This window comes from Sander lucioperca, chromosome 10 (genome assembly GCF_008315115.2).
Source record: "Sander lucioperca isolate FBNREF2018 chromosome 10, SLUC_FBN_1.2, whole genome shotgun sequence".
In the NCBI taxonomy this organism is placed as follows: Eukaryota; Metazoa; Chordata; class Actinopteri; order Perciformes; family Percidae; genus Sander; species Sander lucioperca.
In genome coordinates, this window is record NC_050182.1 from 23,307,443 (window position 1) to 23,326,413 (window position 18,971).

At 41.9% G+C, this 18,971-nt stretch overlaps 1 protein-coding gene across 1 annotated transcript in view; it reads right to left on the reverse strand.

The window, feature by feature from the left end:
• Window positions 1–18,971, reverse strand: part of tgfbr2b (transforming growth factor beta receptor 2b) — a 57,135-nt gene that overhangs the window by 32,914 nt on the left and 5,250 nt on the right. Inside the window, exons 2-3 of the mRNA XM_031322834.2 lie at window positions 13,384–13,528; window positions 13,072–13,265 (exon numbers count right to left, since the gene is read on the reverse strand). Coding sequence (XP_031178694.1) covers window positions 13,072–13,265; window positions 13,384–13,528 — 339 coding nt within the window. The remainder of the gene's footprint in view (window positions 1–13,071; window positions 13,266–13,383; window positions 13,529–18,971) is intronic.

The following is an 18,971-nucleotide window of genomic DNA, read 5'->3' on the forward strand; positions in this document are numbered from 1 at the left end:
TCTGGGTAAATACACAAAATACTTACCTTCAGAGGGCATCGCAGAATCTAGGTACAAAGTAACAAAGTCAGACATAGGATACCGCAAGAAGGATCCATGAAATAGGAGGATGCGATGACCATAATGCTGACACGCGACCCATATGCACCATGCTGAGTTTGCGTGCCCATGAATAAGACAACGTACTTTGATGCAAGACTAACCACCGAGACCAGCCATAACCGAAAGTGAATACGCGTAGTGATTAGAAACCTGGGCTGCCACCGGTTCCAACACATCTACCGGGAATCAGTCAGAATCTGATTTGCAGGACTCACACCAATCTATTACCAACATAGGAAGCTTATTGGAAATGAACAACATATCTTTGTAAATAGATTAAATAAAACGTAAACACCAAGAGGCCCCCACAGAGAAAACACAACAACAATGTATAAATGCTCCATAGCTTGTATGTCACGGTGTGCTCCATAACAGACGTTTATAGTTAAAAAAAAGCTACCGTTACTTGTAAGGTAATAACTAATGTTAACTAGCATTCTAGTTAGCAACAATTACCCCTTGCCTACATTATTCCTAGCACATAACTCAATCTCACTCTGCAAGATTGACACGATGGAGTTTACTCATGCACAACCATCAGAAGACTACAACTTCGGACAGGCTCTTCATACCACAACTACGTAGGTAAACTCAGTTTGCAGCTGCGCAGTAGCGCTCAGCCCTAACATACTTCAGTGTCACCATCCAGCTAATGCATCCATGTCCAGAGCAACACCTGTTGAAAAACTGAATCCACCGTAAATGCGCATGTAAATGCGCACGTCATTTTTTAGAACGTCAGCTGCAATGACAGCACACTAAGTAAAATAAAAATGTCGGAAAAACTAAAAAGCAGCTTGCCTAGTGAGCCCATAGAGAAAAGACATGCCAGTCTAAGTACACAATTAACCTTGATGCATGTATAGAAGTAAAACGACGTCCCCGGCTGTCTCTATCATAGAATTTACGGTAAATAGGCCCCAGAGATGCAGAGGAATCTGCGGCAGAAGCCAGAGTTTAGACAGAGCCCGGAACTCCAGGCCACAGCAACCTGATCCGCATTACTGGTGGGCGGCAAACATGAATGAACAAAATATGCCCGATGAGATAACTTAATTAGGGTTGGATTATTCATCTGAGTTGACATGCCGTTCCTCTGCCGTAATGAACCTGACCAAAACACGTACAACGCCACGGCTGAGAGTCGCAGCTGGAGCCCAGCTGCAGTTCAGAGCGGGCCGTGCGGCGAGTCGGGAGCTACGAACAAGGCAAAATCTCCGGGACTGCAGTCGTGTGAAAGTACGTCTGGAGTGATTTCATTTTGGAGAAATCCTCTAGGATAGACATCATTTGCTACATTTGCCACACGAGACACGCCGGAAAAGGTGAATTGAAATGTGCTCTTAACCTGAAATGACACATACCCACGAACCAGACGCAACATAGAAAAACACTAATGCCATAAGCCAACAACTACTAGTCGCACTCGCACTCTCGTCTGAAAATACAACTGACAGAAACGGGAGAGAGAAGATATTTAAAACAAGGTAGTCATGCTGTGATTGGATAGAACATACGTGCCCGATTCTAACTGGTATACAGAACCGAAACACCCACTGCCCAGCTGATCAGTTAAAGAGAATAGAGACAACGTATTAGAAGTCTCCCTGACAGAATTTACGCTGAGCTACGTTAAAAAAGGTCCCGGATCCAACGTCGGACCATGTTCCGGCGTGTTCCGGCTCAAATTAAGCCCTGCATTTAACTAAAGCCATAGTGGTTACTTTCTGATGTAATAATAATAATAATAATTGATAAATTATAAGTTTGTTAATTACTCGATGACATAATTTATGTACATCAATCACATTTTTGCATATTATCCTGAAGTGTGTTGTGAATTCTCCTTGCATCTTTCCAAATATAATAAACTGCTGATGCTAACACGTGGCGTTCACCAGCTGCAACGACAACGGTGAACATGTGAAGGATGATGTCACGTCTGGCAGGTGACAGCTTTATGATGATGCTATATACTGATAAGATGCTGCTATAGCTCCACGACTGACCTTGTGGCGCTTTGATTTCTCATAGAATCAGTCATGGAGTTCATACAACCAAATATTAAGAAGAGATTTTAAGTGTATTTACATTATGAGGAAAGTAAAAGCATTTCTCAGGGCCCAGTTTGGATGGATTCTTCAGTTAACCCATCAGCATTTAGAGCTGCCTGACAATTTCAACATGTTTCTAATACTTATTAATTTCAAATCAAAATGTTCAGCATGTGGTATACGGTATTATTGCATGGTACATAATATGTTAGATCTTTGACAATTGACAATAGGAAGCCTTTGGTATCAATAGGAACCAGGTTGGAATATGCAGTGCATCATGGGATGGGTGCATCCATGGGGAACAGTAACATGTTCCTACAGAGCTGTGATCTAATAAAGAGTCACACAGTTTGTTGCTGTGAAACTACATGGGGACAGAAAAGTTAACGGAGCAGGGGAAGGAGCTAGCAGAATGCTAACACACCCAACGCTACCTTTAGCATTTGGCCGAAAACAATCAGGTGTTTACTTTGATACACTGTATAGCAGACAAAGCTACAATCAAATACAAAAGCATCTGCCTGGTCTACAACAGTCTCCATTACACTGCTCCTTCTTTAAAGGTGCCCTGCCACACAAAACTGGTTTTATTTGTATTTTTTGAAATATGTTAGGTCCATATGTGTTTGTGTTATGTGGTGAATGTGAACATGAACTGCTACCTCCTCTGTCAGCTCTAGCCACTGAAAAGAAATACGGGAAGAAATCAGGCCAATTACAAAAGCTGGTCAGTCTGACGTGGTGTTGCCTGAGCTCATTACTATTCATGAGCTCGCCCAGTTGCGCTGGGTAAAGGATGCTGATGGCCAGGCTCTCATTGGCTAGCTGTTAGCCAATCAGCGTCAAGCAGCTTAGCTCATTGAATATTAATGAGAACTGGCACAAATCGAGCTGAGTCTTCCTGCAGGCTTTTTATACCACGCTAGAATGGCTTGAAACAAGGTAACCAAGGGTTAGAGTCCATGTTAGAACTTCAGACATTACCACAAAGTCAGGGTTTCCCGTAGCACTTTGCAGTTAACACTAGAACGGCCATGACGGTCATTTTGACCGTTTTGAAATTTATATGTGTAATAACTTTGCTGAATAAAAAAATACAATCCTGCTGCTGCCTGACTTTTCCTAAAAGAGTCTGTATTTTAATTTAAAATTGTTTTTATATACATTACACAAAAGGCAAAGAAAATACAATCACTTTTACCTATTTCGGCCATACACGGTCATATTGACCGCTCGGATTTTCGCGGTATTGTTTTTAATTTTTCGCGCGGTTGAAGATGCATCTTGGTTGCTTAGTAACTACCATAGTCTCTGTCAGAGCAACGTAACTAGCGGTTTCGAGTAACAAGTGTGGGCATCACCAATGGGCCGAAGGCAAAGCCAGAGTCGGTAACGTAGGCTACTACGGCGTGGAGGCACTCTGTTCTGAATCAGAAGGCAAACACCGGGCGCTCGCTCTGTGAAAGGCGCCGTACACGTAGATGGCCGGTGGCTGTTTACATGTTCATATAACTTTATACATCCTCGAGCTGGCTGGAATCGTTGCACACATCCTCTCCAAGGACTGCACCAGCAGTAAAATTGTCCGGAGGAAGTTCATGCAGCAACTGGCAGAGGAGCTGAGAGTGGAGTTTATGGAGGAAAAAAGGGCAGCGGCTCACGGTCCGAGCAGCGCTGCGGACCGCAGCAGACACCAAAACGGAGGCAGTGCCAGGTTAGGTTATAGCTAAATGTTCAAATAAGATACTTATAATTGTTATTTGGCTGTTATGAGTTAAGTTGAATGAATTTCCACACCATATTTTTTGGGATATGAATGTATGAAATAATTACGGTTTACTATGCCATGATATGAATAATTGAAACACGTATTACTACTCAAATGTATAATTAAACTCGTAAAAATGTACATTTCGGTGTTATTACGTTTTTCTAAAGATATCCTAACACAATACATAATACAATATTGCAATTAGGTATTTATCATGAGAGATTATAGAGTTTGGAATCTGGCGGTCAAAATGACCGCTCACGGCAGTTCTAGTAGTTATGGAATTCCGGCACTTCTAGTGTTAAGGCAGCCGCCTTAACAACACACGCATGCCGCCTTAACTAAGTCTTCAAAAAAAAAAAATCCGCCGTGTTACTCGGTCCTGTTTGAGTGGCTGTAATGTACTGTCGCATCAACACAGTCTGTAGGAAACAAGGTAATGGCGAGTTGTCAAGATACCACCAATCACAACGGAAAGAGCATTTGCTGGCGGTGACTGTATCTGTCGTTTATTCACATTTAAAGGGATAAATCGCCATTTCACCGTCGCGTGCACGTCGTAGTTTGTCAACAAATGTGCGGGCAGCTGGGGCATGCCCAGGCAGAGACGGGGTGAGTGGACTTACCGGAGCGTTGGCATATGGCAGGCAGAGAACATTTATATATGTTTCTCTGTCCTGTTCTTCACATCAGTGAGGCTTTCTTCTCTAGTTTCAACGAAGTGAATACATGACGAAGTGACTGTTCCAGTCATCACCTCTCGCGATTCTCAACGTCCCGGCTGCTGCCCGGTCTTTGAGACACAGCTGTTGTCTGTTTTTTTTAATCACTACATATGGTTCACAACACACGGTTAGTCAGCGTAGTTAACACTACACAGTGAAATGACGTGTCCTGTTTTTATTTCACGCATACTATCTGCTTGAGTGAGTGAAGCGATGGGCTGAGCTCTGTTATCTCACAGCTGGTTGTTTTGGAGAGCGTGTCAAGGAGGAAATGGGAGCAATGCGAGTAAAACTGTTATAGCACATTTTTTTTTAATAGTTTAATAAGCTTAACATTGCACATTGCAACTGTTATTTTAAAAAGCTGGTTATTTATTAATTATATATTATTATTTAAATTTAATATTAAGTGTTGTGTGTAGTACTGTATACCCCCCCCCGGTCAGATGGCAAGCCTACCACCTTAACTAACAAATTTCTGCGGGAAAACCTGAAAGTAATACGTGTGGCAGGGCACCTTTAACTCATTCAGAATCCAACATAACAACAGCAGTCAGATCACCAGAAGCACCACACGAGGTGAGCTTCTAATCCCATTCAGGAAAAGCACATTTGGTCTATTATCATTTTCTGTTACAGCAATACAAAACTGGAAATCACTGCCCTCCACTATCACAGATATACATACATATCACCTTTACAGCACGCAGCAGATGGATCTCAGCTCTGTGAAAAGCCTAAATCCATGAATGTTTGTTGGTCATCAATGTTCACCATAACTGTCAAATAATCAGTTTGTGTAGGGTTTAGGTAACTTTAAATTAACTAATTAAATTAGTAAATATTTGCTGTTAAAACTCCAGTTTATCGTTGCACAGCACACAAAAGGGCTCCCAGGTTTAAGTTATGTTTGCATTATTTATGTGTTACATGTCACAACATGAACCTTGTATTAAAAAAGTTTTTCATTCTTTCCCATTTTTCCCTCGCATAAATGTATACAAATAACCTTCCTTTATCCAGGCGGGCATCGTCTTATGTTGGGGCGTGGAGGGTGGTGACACTGACTAAAATTGAATATCACACTCACTATTTACTTGTTATGGTAACTGCGTTGCCTTTACAACCCAAACTGCCTGATAAAGCTGCCTATCTACTTCCTCACCCCATCTCAGTGCCTCACCTGGCCTTCTTGTTTCCCTCCTCATGCATCTAAGAGTTGAGTCATTTCTCTATACAGCAGGCTGCTGTGTGACTGAAAGACTGGTGTACTCACTGAAAGCAAGCCATGATTCCACAGTTAAGGAGGAACTATAAAAAATAAGAATACATAAATACAGATCTTGGAACATGCACAGACACTTTTTCCTTTATCGCTCCATATCCATACTTTTTTTCCTCTTCCTCTTGGTTGGCTGCATTAAGAAGTCATTCTAATTATTTTTCCCTTTTTTATTTTTATCTCTTGTTCTTGTTCTTTATCATCAAAATAGAAACACCCCCGCTGACTTCAAAAATCCCCACTTCATGTCACGCGGAAGATTTCATTCATTATGAGGAATATATCACAATAACCCATGAAGTGAGTTGGAGGAGATCAGGGACATCTGTGGAAAAACGCAGACTGTACCAGGAAAGGAATTCATGTCAGACATGAATTAGTTCTACCTTCTTCTCATTCCTCACATAGCGTGCCTCAAAGAATATAAAACAGACTTTCACAAGAGCACAGCTGTAAATATAGCACTAAAACAAATAGCATGTTACTATGACAAGGTAGTATTTAATATCAATGCTTCCCGTCTCACTGAAACTAGTTCACAAGCTCCAAACGTGTAACTGACACTGGCTGAGAGGTGGCATTAGTCTGCTCTCAATCATCTGTACAGATCTTAATTACAAACAACTGCTCTGTCACAGAGGCCTGTCAGAGTGAGAGCTCATGGATCCCATCTATATCTAGATCCATCCTCACCCCTCCATCCTCACTCCTCCATCCTCACCCCTCCATCCTCACCCCTCCATCCTCACTCCTCCATCCTCCATCCTCACCCCTCCATCCTCACTCTTCCATCCTCCATCCTCACGCTTTCATCCTCCATCCTCCCTCATCTATCCTCGGGGTAGGAATAAGAGCTTTGAGACGGCCTTCAAAAAGGGGGCCACAATGACTTCTGGTTCAAGCGAGGAGCAAGGAGATATCAGATAAGACTCGAGACTTGGGAAGCAGCCTTTGTCTTCGTCAGAATCCTCTTCCAGTGTGAAAACTGAATTGCGATGGATTTTAGAGTAGAGTCATTCAGAGTACATGTGGTCACCTGCCTCCTTGATGATGTAAAAAGTGAGTAACCAGCAACTGCTTCTTGTAATTGTTGTGCACATGACCGTAAAGAACTACAAACTTGAAGCATGTGAGCGGAGCACGAAGGGGCGCAGGGCTTTCATTCGGGGAACAGAGTTTGTGTCCCAGAAGAAGTCTAGGGGAAAACACAAGACTTTCACCCAGGAAACGGGTGTTCCTGTCCCAAGAGTAATACTTAAGGAGGGCCACTGTTTTAACCCAAACACAATCTTTTCATCTAATCTTAGTCGTTTTTTGGTGTCCAAACTTAACTTGTTGCTCACATGTTCTAATCAGAGCAAATACAGAGCAACATGATCAGTTGTGTTTCTGGCCACCTGGCATATTCTGAGGGAAACAGCTGTCTCTTCACCTAAATGCTTCACCATACTGGTTACTGACTAGGGATGCAGCCGTTAACCGATTTCACTATTAACCACGCTTTAAAACGTCTTAAAAAGGTTAATTAATCGTAAAGGCCTCGCTACACCGAGTGTTAACTGACTGCAAGTTATGTGTAGCATTGTGTGCAGTTTTTATTAAACCTCCTTGACAACATAAACGTTTGCGTTTGGGGCGCCCGAATAGTTCAGTTGGTAGAGCGGGCACCCATATGTAGAGGTTTACTCCTTGACGCAGCGGGCCCGGGTTTGACTCCGACCTACGGCCCTTTGCTGCATGTCATTCCCCCCTCTCTCTCTCCTTTCATTTCTTCAGCTGTCCTGTCAATAAAGGCCTAAAAATGCCCCAAAAATCATCTTAAAAAAAATCTTTGCATTTGCGCACACACACAGCAGCACATCAGACACCTGTCCGGTCACTGCGAGTATTGACTGTCAGAGTGACAGTGACTCTCCGTGGTGGGTTAACTTACTGCTGCATTTTTTTTTGTGTTACATAAATTTAGCAAACAGCAGGAAAACACGGAGCAGAGCCAGGCCCTGACCGGTGGATTCAACCCAAGTTGGTAAGCTTGCTAGCGACTTATTGTTTGTTAACGTTGTTGTTAAGTGTTAGCTTGTTAACGTTGCCAGTTAGCTAGCGTTAGCCTTTTTAATGTTAAAGGTAACATTACAGTTAACAGCTAACAAGTCAGAAGCCGACTATAGTGAGCAAGCTGACAATAGCATTACGTTCGTACGAGTCAAAACTCTACAACTACTTAAAACATGTCACTGACGCTACCACTTAACGTTACTGACTTACTTCTCTTCATCTCATTAGGGACATAAGGATGCAAAGAGAGCTCTCCATCACATTTATTCCTTGGCTGTGCATCTCCCTGTGACAGGCGCATCTTGTCTAGCAGCTCCTCCAACTTTTAGAAACACAACCTAGCAGGACCCAAAAAGGGCCAACTTCTTCTTAAGAAGGACAGCACTGTTGTTTCCAACTTGGCCTTTGTTTGTGGTGTGACTGTATCACCTCTATTATCTAATCTTTTCAGATGAATTTAAATAAAAAGGTTGATGATTGATCATATAATCATTTTCAAAACATTCAAAACTGTTACTGTGTTATTTCTGTTTCAAAAGGCAGCAATAAATAACTAAATAATAATTAAAATCTAGAGTGTTCATGTAATTACATGCATTGGCAGTGAAATTAATTAATGCATTATAATTGTGATAATCATGAAACTGTGATTATTTTTTAGAAAATAATCGTACCAACAAAATCTATAATCGTTGGATCCGGATTAGTGCTTGCTGCTGGGCAGGTAGTGTACCGTGGGTTTATGACAGCTTTTTCAACAGCTGCATGAGAGCATCCAGACACACCTGTGCATCGCACTTTGAGACGAAGATAATCAGAAGCTCTGATCTACTATTTTATCACGTCGCCAGTGACAACACAGCACTCATCTCCCTATCTGATAAACCTCTAACAGGCAGATTCAGCTGCCCATTAAACCAACCATCCCTGTTAGTGTTTGCAGCTGGGGAGTCACAATGTCCACTCCCTCACTATGACATTTGTAGCACATGTTTGAATGCACAAACTCAAACACACTCAAACACATACATGAGAATCCATGAGTATGACTCTCAAGCAATAAACCACATGCACACCACTATTACAGGCACGTCATAAGAATGCAATGCTGGGGGAGAACAATGTGAGGCATTTGTGGGGGAATAAGCCATGGCAGTGGTCCAATAAACAAATAGGGACTTCCTGCTGCATATGTCCTCAATGGGAGGAAGGAGCCACAACCCTGACCCTCAGGGCTCTGTGTGCGTGCGTGCGTGCGTGCATGTGTGTATTCTTTTTTACACAAACTACTCTTTTGATGGAGCTACTGAACTTGCCAGATTTAGTATTAGGGTTTCCGCTCCCAGACTTGCCTGTTACGTTACGTCTGATGCAGAATGGCGTTGTCTTATGCGTATTGGTCACTGTAGGGATCAATAACAGAAAGATCAGAGTGCTGACTCAGCTGACTGGCTGCGTTAATCTCCTCCTTGCTTGTTGCCTTTTCTGTGGCTGTTTTTCTGCCACTATTTTTCATGTTTATGGGTAGGCAGGTTGCTAGCCAAATTATCCCACCGATAAAGCTCTGATTGGTTGACTGCTTTACAGTCATCGATGTGAACACCAGACCTATCTGAACAAATTCCAGATGTGGGTCGTGATTCAGGGGTCTGGAACCAGACTTGGGCCAGATAGTTATCCACCATACACTCAGTGTCCCCTTTATTAGATATAAGATGAGTAGAACGCAACATGCATACTCTTCCTTTGTCTTCTCTGTGATGCAAAAAATTCCAAAGAAAGGTACTCCTGTGCAATCAAATGCAATCCAATACAACAGTCCTGTCATGACATCTGCCTTAAGCTCGTCATGTTCACTTTTTGGCAACATTGTCATACCTGACCATCACACGACAATTGCTGTTTATAGTATCAACCAGGTCACGTGAATCATCACTGCGATTGCGCATTATCTGTCTTTGCTATGAGATCGTGCTTCCCTCTGACCCAGGCTGGCATCGACCTTCTTGGATTGTCCAATCAATACTGTAGTATTCAATTTCTGAGGCATTTCAATGGGCCAATCAGAACTTTAATCTTGTCTGCTACGTGACGAACACTTGAAAACACTCTTGACCTTAGACCTGTACTTTCATTCTGCATAATGAGTACTTTCACTTTAAGTAGTATATTGTGATTAGGGGTGTAACGGTACGTGTATTTGTACCGGACCGTTTCGGTACAGGGCTTTCGGTACGGTGCACGTGTGCACTGAACGGCCGAACGCAAACTTTTGTGTGCGGAACATAGGTCAATTTTCGTGTTTCCACACGAACATATTACGTGCCGGAAGTCTCCGCGTTCAGTGCAAATCCCGCCCTGCAGCTGATTCTAAAGTTTTCATTGGTCATGTCAATATGTCAATCACTGTACAGATTGCCTACACCAAACACTGATCTCTAAACCTACCTGCCGTCACTGTAATCTAAACCAATGAAATTGACTGCAGGGCGGGATTTCCGCTGAAGTGGTTTGGGGAAAAAAATTAAAATCACACGCTGTACAACAACATACACGGCACGCTTTAGCCCAGCCTCTCACTAGCTAGTGTCATGGCCAACGCAGACAAGCCCATAGACAGTATGGACAAGCCGGAGCATGAAGAGCCACCCATATCATTAAGGTCTCCTGTTTGGGAACACTTTGGTTTCCCAGTGAAATACGTCAACAGACAAAGACTAGTCGATAAGACGAAAGCAGTGTGCCGACTCAGGAATGATCGGGTATGTTTCTGGCAACACTTCAAACTTGTTAACGCACTTGAAAAGGCATCACGCAAGTGTGAACATCACTACTACAAGGAAAAAAACGACTGTAATTCAAACGCAGCTCCCGTTGGCATTTAAACAGACCTTTGCTGGTAATTCCGATCAGGCCAACGCAATAACGAAAGCAATTGGTGTTTTTATAGCAGCTGATCTACGACCATACTCGGTTGTTGACAAGCTGGGATTGGTAATGCTGCACTGTAATCCATAGTTATTTATTTATATTTTTCATTATATTTTATTATGTGATATTGGTTTGAGACTGAGAGTATTTTATTTAGTGGAGAACTTTGCAGCAGTAGTTTTCTTATTCTTTTTTTATTTTATATATATTTTATTTATTATATTTTATTAAAAAGTGTTTTAAAAAGTGTAAACAAAGGTCATAGTTAGTGGTGTTCTACTGAAAATATTATATTGGTAGATGTTTCTAATATGGGTTAGGGTTATGTATGTAATTACATAGGTAATCAGTATAAAATATAACTACCATTGAGAAAAAATATTTATTTGCAATGTAGGTGATCAGAGCATTTAAAGTGTGTGTTCTGAAGAAGAAATAAACAGCAGAGCAATGGAAGTGAATTCAGGTCAAAAGGTCTTATCTGTGAACATTTCAGTCGGTTTAAAAGAGCTCATTCAGGTGAACCTTCTTGACACGTAGTCAACACTTGACCACGTGGGAGGCTTTATGCAGTATACAGTAGATAAAAGCAATCCAATCTTCTTTAATGATTCTGGTACATAAGAAGAGAATACATGAGCTGGCCCGTAGCAGCAGACTGAGTTTACCTCACTGTCATTCCCTACAGTGCTGCTCTGTGTATCTGGGCTGTTCACTGTGGGCTGGAGATGTTTCTGATTTGAGTTAAACATAGACAGGAAACCATATGTCTGAGCTCTCCAGACACACACACACACACACACACACACACACACACACACACACACACACACACAGGCTGAGACAGACACCCACATTTTCTTCTAAGCAGTGAGAGGTAGCAGCCAATCACAGCGCAGTATGCACCCAGCGGCACGTCTGTGACCACACTGAGGATTCCCTGACTCATGTTTACATGTGATGCAAACACCACGTTTCCACTTCCTGTTTGTGATGACGGTGCAATATCCAGTCATTCCACAACACAGTAGCGACCACAATAAGTCCTAAAAACCAACAACAATTTCTGAAACACAGTTTTACGTGCCAAAACACACAGAGTTTCCCTGTCAGTGGTTGGAGAGAAAGTCAGAGAAGAAGGGGGAAGGGGAAGGGGTGAGAAGATGACAGCAAAGAGGGGAATAACGACTTACTCCTCCGTTATAGAAAGCAGCAGCAGTAGACAACCTGTTACACAAAGAGGAAATGGAGGGGCAAAGAACAGTAAACACCAGCACTCGGTTAATCATTTACAGTTGAGAAAGGGTTAGAGATGTATCTTTCTGCTCAGCAACTGTTGACTAACCCTAACCCTGTCCAGCTGTCAACAGATGACCCGGGGAGTACGTTTTCTCTTGTCTGGTGGGTGTGTAAGAGGTGCTATATAAACCCTGCTGTACTAAAAAGACAGTGTACCTTTGCACACAACATACCTTTGCACACAACAGGGGGTTCAACGCACAATCTTTTCCCTTTGAATAATGTTTTGCTGGGTTTTGTCGGGCTGATTTGTCTAACTGCTTCCCGTAGAGGTCACATCAAATATATTCAGAGCAGCCATATACATAGACAAACATGTCTTCAAAGGATGAGGCTGGCATATTTTATATGTTTCTTATTGTTAACAAATCTCACAAAAAGGCCAAAACCAGCTGTGAATGTATCTCCTAACAAGTCTTGATGGATCATAAAAACCATCAGTGAGCCTCTGCTGTTCCTTCATCACCATAAGCACACACATACACACACACACACACACACACACACACACACACACACACACACCATCCTGCTGACACTAATACTCACAATAACACCACATGTGGATTCATCCACCACTGAAAATAGTCCTCAACAAAGATGCTATGTCCTCCTGTTTCACTCACTTTTAACAAAACCTACATTTGCCAGCATTTTAGAAAATTACTAAGCTTCTTTTTTTTTTTAAATGAAAATATATCAAATATCTTCGTGCTGTTGTTGGAGACTGATGAGAGCAGTGAGACTTGCCCAGAAGAGAGACAGCTGAAAGATGCTACAGTGCTCAATAGAGCCGGGGAGGGGAACTGCAGAGATAATTCTCTGGGAGTGACCCCTATATATACTCACTGGGGGAGAATACGAGGTTGTCGTTACACTCATCCTCATCAGTACAGGAGCAGAAGTGAGCCATCCCACTCGTCGTGTTCTTCTCCTTCATCACACAGGTGGAGCTGTTGTAGTCATCCAGCAGAACTCCATAGAGAGGCTCAGACGGGTCATGACACAGAGTTTCAATGGAGAAGCCGGTCTCATTCTTCCTCCTAAGAGACAGACAGACGGAGACGTAATGATTAAAACTGTATACATTAAAGCTATCTATAGTTATCTAGTAAATGATATGTAAGAGCCAAAGGCAGCACTGTGCTCTAAGGTACCTACCAGATAGAGACACAGACCTCATTGATGTCCGCACAGATGGATGTGATGGAGCAGTTGGTCATGCAGGTTCCTGTACCATTGCAGGAGGAAGGCTCCACATCACAGAACTTACAAAGCTGCTTCGTAGGGAAAAAAGGGGGCATACCTGCAGAAGACAGAAACATCTCCATCAGGTTGGCTTCACACTGAAAACACTGCAACCTCTAATGGCAGCTCTCGGAGTGTGCAGAATTCTTGCTCTGGCTTGAAGCAGAACAACGTTGGTAAATTAATGAATAAATTATGCAACAAATAGTTATCAAACACATGTATTGACAGAACTGCTACATGACAGAAATAGTATGCCCATCACGTGTTTGGTAACTTTTCAATGTTGCAGCACAAAACAATGGCAGTGTTGGTCTTTGGTTCACAGCAAGCAACAATGAAATGTGTTGTGGATATGCATGGTCCCCAGATGATGAAGCCTAATATTTCAGGTGATGCACAGGAAACAACAAAATCTAATGAAGACATTGTCATTAAACATGATTAGCACATCCAGAGGATGATCCTTTCCTTTTGGGACACTACATATGTTTTGGGAACTTTCTTCATTGTACACTATCATTGCAAGTATCACATAACTGTGAGATGTATTGAATAAATTCATTCTTATAAGGATATAGTTTTTTCCTTAATATCTGATTACACATTGGGGTCATTTTTGGATTTATTACAGTAAATATATTACATATTGGAGCTTTAAGTCTTTCAGACAAGTCAAGTCTCACAACTTCCTTTTAGTGACTTCATTCTGATTCAAGTCCAAGTCCCCAGCCTGGTACCTAAGTTGTACACTAAGTTGCTTATTGGTTGGAAGTTTTGTGCAACTTGCTCAACAAATCAGTGACAATTCCTGCTGCAAATAAATAAAGGGAAAGATTGAACCTGGTACACATGGCACTGTAAAATACATACTGTACATCACACAACTGTCAACACAGACAACCACAACCAATGAAAGACCTCCAGTGGGATGCACTGCAGGTGATTACATCAACCACCTCAAATGTGCTGGATTTGCCAAAGGAAACCACACTGACCCACCAACACAGACAACCACAGCTGAATCAATAGACAGGCTGAGCCAAGGTACAGCCATTTCTTACATCAAACCACTTTAGATACATAACCCAAAACCTCACGGACAAATACCTTCAAATACAACTATGCAAAAGGATTTCCTGAAAGAATTAATACATCAAGTTCCATCTTTTTTAACTCATTAAAACATTAAAGACAGGATGTGGAGTGAGGCTGTGACTTCCTGGAAGGAAGAGGTGAATGTACAAATCTGTCAACCGTGAACGTCAAATCCATCCGATAAATGATTCACAAGCTCCCCAAAAACATGACAAACAAGGCTAATTATAGACAGGCACTTTTCATGTTTGACAGGTTATAGCTTAAATCAGCATTTATTTTCCTGAGCCTAATATTAAAGGACTACTCAGCCCACAGATACAGTTACACTGTTTGATATCATCACCCTGTTTGGTTGGAAGGTGTTGCATGTGGTACACTGGCTGGCAGTGTAATCAGTACAATCTTAACCCCGTCATTCCTCTAAGCCTCTGTGCCCTCCCTGGGCTCCATGACCTGTTCAGACCTGTCTCTCTGACTCCAAACCCCCTGATGTATGGCCTAGTAAGGCTGTGTAAGACACCCAGGTAATCCATGTTAACCTGTGTTAGCATGAAGGTTACACAGCTTAAATATGCCTCTTTATGCATCTAAAAAGGTCAAATAAGGTGGTTGGATCTCTGTGTATCCAAGGCGTTGTGGTGCAGAAGGGTGGTTTCAGAGCTGAAGAAACCCTCCTTCAGCGTCTGCCCTGGTTCAGCTTCACTGAGCAGTACACTGAATTCCTTCCAGCTTCAAGTCCTGTTGACGCCCCACCTTGCAGCTGTTCCATTGGCTTCTTTAGCTTGATGCAATTACAAATTGAAAGTTTCTTTCTTTGGTCTTTCTGAAAAAGAGAAATGTGTTCATGTTCATACTGTTGATTTTCTAAAATCAATGACTATATACAGCACTAGCTACTTCAATGTGAACCTGTGTGATTTGGAACAATTCATTTGTTAATATCCAAAAAGGTCAAATTAAATGTTCCCAGCACATTGCTGCATCGCTGTTATTTTTTTTAATTAGACATCACCGTGAGTTACAACTGCTTCTCTCTTATCCATCATGTAGCAGTGCGGCCCTCCATATCTCGTCTTCTAGCCTGCCACTTACTGGACCTCAGTCTGTTAAGCTGTAGCATTTAAAGCAACACTATGTAACTTTTCCCTCTTCATTCCCCCTACAGGTTGTCTCATTAGAACTACAGCTCGCGCGGCTGTAATCTGTAGGGTGACCGAAGTAGGAAAAGTTACATAGTATTGCTTTAACCGGTGAAGGTCTTGGTCTTGTGGGAAATAGTGTTTGCAACAACGGCTTGTTTATTGCTAAGGCCATATGGTCAAAATTAAATGATTTATAATTTTTTTTTACTAAAAATAACTTTAACTTTAACAATAACTTACTTCACCAGTAAATTGCTGTTAAAACAACAAAAACAACCACGAGATGGAAAGAAGTTCCAGTCACCTGCGTATGTGGCCGACCTACTGCAGCCTTATTTGACAGCGCGTCCTCTAAGCTCTAATATGTTACTTCTATTAACTGTCCTCCACCCTGCTTAGGACCCGTGGTGATCGAGCTTTCCAGTCAGTAGCACCGAGACTTTGGAACACTCTGCCTCCTCCCTTACCTTACGCTCTGCTGTTTCTGGGGATTCTTTTAAAAATCCCTAAATGACCTACCTTATTAAACTGGTTTTTGGTTAACCTGTCTGCACTTTGTCTTTTATGTATTACTTTGTGTACATTTTAATATCTATCATTTGTATGTTTAAGCACTTTGTGATTTTTATCTGTGAAAAGCACTCTATAAATACATTGTACTTACTAACTTACCTAGGTGACATATTTCAGACATTCCTGTATTGCAGGACTAGTGATTAAAGCACAAACAACACTGTGATCAAGGAAATATTACATTGTCAACTACATGATATAGTCATCAATCTTAGTTGTGAGGTGGTGGAGGGAGCCTATCAGCAGAGTAATTATGAGAAGTGTCAAGTTACTGTTTAATGGCCATGCCGTACAAGAGCATGGACACGACTGGACATGACTTGTCAGCTGATAGCAACAGAGCCAGTGAATGAGCCAGTGAATGAAGCATGAATGAAGCAGCCGTTGCCATCAGTTAACACAAACACAACTCTAAACTAATGCTATGCTCCATTACTGGTTGCCATAGACGGAACTAACCGAGTTTGGTTTTGGTCAGCTGAACTGCAGTACACTACACTACAGAGATGACTTTAGTTATTATCATCAGAGTCACACGGTTCAATTAAAGCGTTCAGATAACAAAGATGCAGCTAAAGAACATACCCACACATCCTTAAAAGACTCTCTACAGATAGAGTCAGGACAGAGGAGGTCTGATACGACATATAACCACTTCACCACGATGAAGGGTTAAACAACAGCAGCCCTCACACGTCTGACATCCAAGACAGAGACAAAACAACTGCATGCAGTGCAGTCTGTGCTATCGCTAAATCAATTGAGCATGTCTCCAGAGCTGAACTGTGAAAGCCGACCAGAGAGGGTTTGACTCGCATGAATTATCATTACTCTCCCTCATTTCGTCAATCTCTACACATTCTCCTCAAAGACTACACTGCTGAAGTGTATAGTATGTTAATACGAGTGGATGTGTGTCTTTGTGTGCATAAAGCAGTTAATATACTTCCAAGACACATTCCGTCACACAGAGTCTAGTGTGGGGCAGGACAGAGTGTAACACCCACCCAACCTCAGAGACAAATAAAACCTGCTGATTTAGTGCAGCAGACTGAATGCATGTGAATGAGTTGCACTGTGCAGTCATTGAGCTCAGTCATTCCGTTATGGTGTTGATTAATCTTTATTGCACGCTGTTTTGATCATTGATTACTCATTAAGAGCACATCAAGGATCCCTGTGGGAGAATTTGTTGCACAGCAAGCAGTAACCACATAACCATCAGACAAACTTAAAAAAATAAGCAATAAATACAACTAATAGCTCACATGATGTTTTTTTTTGTTTTTTTTAAATGGCAGCAGGGACAGAAGAGTTCTTCAGTCTATTTGTCCTGCATCTTGGCAGATTGTATCTGCAGCCAGACCGAAGCAACTTGAACTCCTTGGGCGGGCTGGCTATGATCAGCCAGGACCGACTGAGCCTTCTTCAGAGCAATAACCCTAACCCTAACCCAATCACTCTACTGAACTGCGGATAAGAGGGGTCATCCCCACTTTGGCCACTCACTCACTTCTGTACACATTACATTCTTACCATTCCAATATGCATCTTGCACACTACTTTGCACTATTACTTTTTGAACTCTACATCCCACTCCATGTGTACTTGTCTTGATATTATGTCTTATTTGTATTTTGTATATTATGTTGATATGTGCTAATATGTATATTGTTGTCTCTATTGTACAGTACGTGTCTATATTACTATACTATAGTATATACGTTGTACTATAACCCTGTTCACATGAGGAAGGCCATTCAAAGTCCTGCCTGTAACTCTGCTGCACACTTTGACGATAACCTGCAATCTGTTTCTATTTTTTTGTGTAAGTAACCAGCTGACAAAGGGGGAATGTGAGGACTGACTCAATAACAGGAATAACAGATTTTCATTATGAATTTGATGGTTACAATAAAAATGCATGGGCTGATGGGCTTTTCTACACACAGCATGCAAATGAGGCTCAGGGATCAGCTTGTCATCCATTACAGTGCTAAAGACGTGTACTGCTGTTGTTGTTGTTTTGGTTGTTTCCACCTATATGTCTACAGTTTTTTTACCACAGCAAATATTTGTTCATGAATAATAGACAGTGTGTTCAGGGGTATAAATACCTGACATTTCTATGAGAATCTGCTATCATGTGAAATGTGACTCAGTTATGACACTGAGAAGAAGGGGCATTCGTTTCAAAGTGTCAAGACAAAAAAACAGTAGGTAAATAATGAAATAACAGCGCTGTCGATCTGACAGTTCAAGGCTGCAACTTTACGTCCTTTACTTTGAAGTTGCAGCAGATTGTGCTGGGCCAGAAAGTTAAAGGCTAAGTGTGCCTGAAGGTCTGTGGTGGTATGTGGCTCATTGTTCCGGCTGCTAAAGCGCTTTGACTTTCTCTTTTATTACGACTGCACTTTTTCCTGCTGCTAGTCCCTGTGCAGGAATTATAGTATGAAAACACAAGTGACCTCAGTGTGCCACAGGAAAGTGGAGGAGGAAAGTGTGGACTGTCATTTACTGTGCTCCTGATGGCTCCTCAAGGGGCTGTAATTGAAATGTGAGATTTCTTTGTGTTCCTGTCCCTGCAGGAGGAAACTCATGCTACTGTGGCTGCTTCTGGCTGGCTGGCAGACCAATGAATAGCCTTGATAAATACTATGTTTCACTTTTTAGCACCAAAGAAGG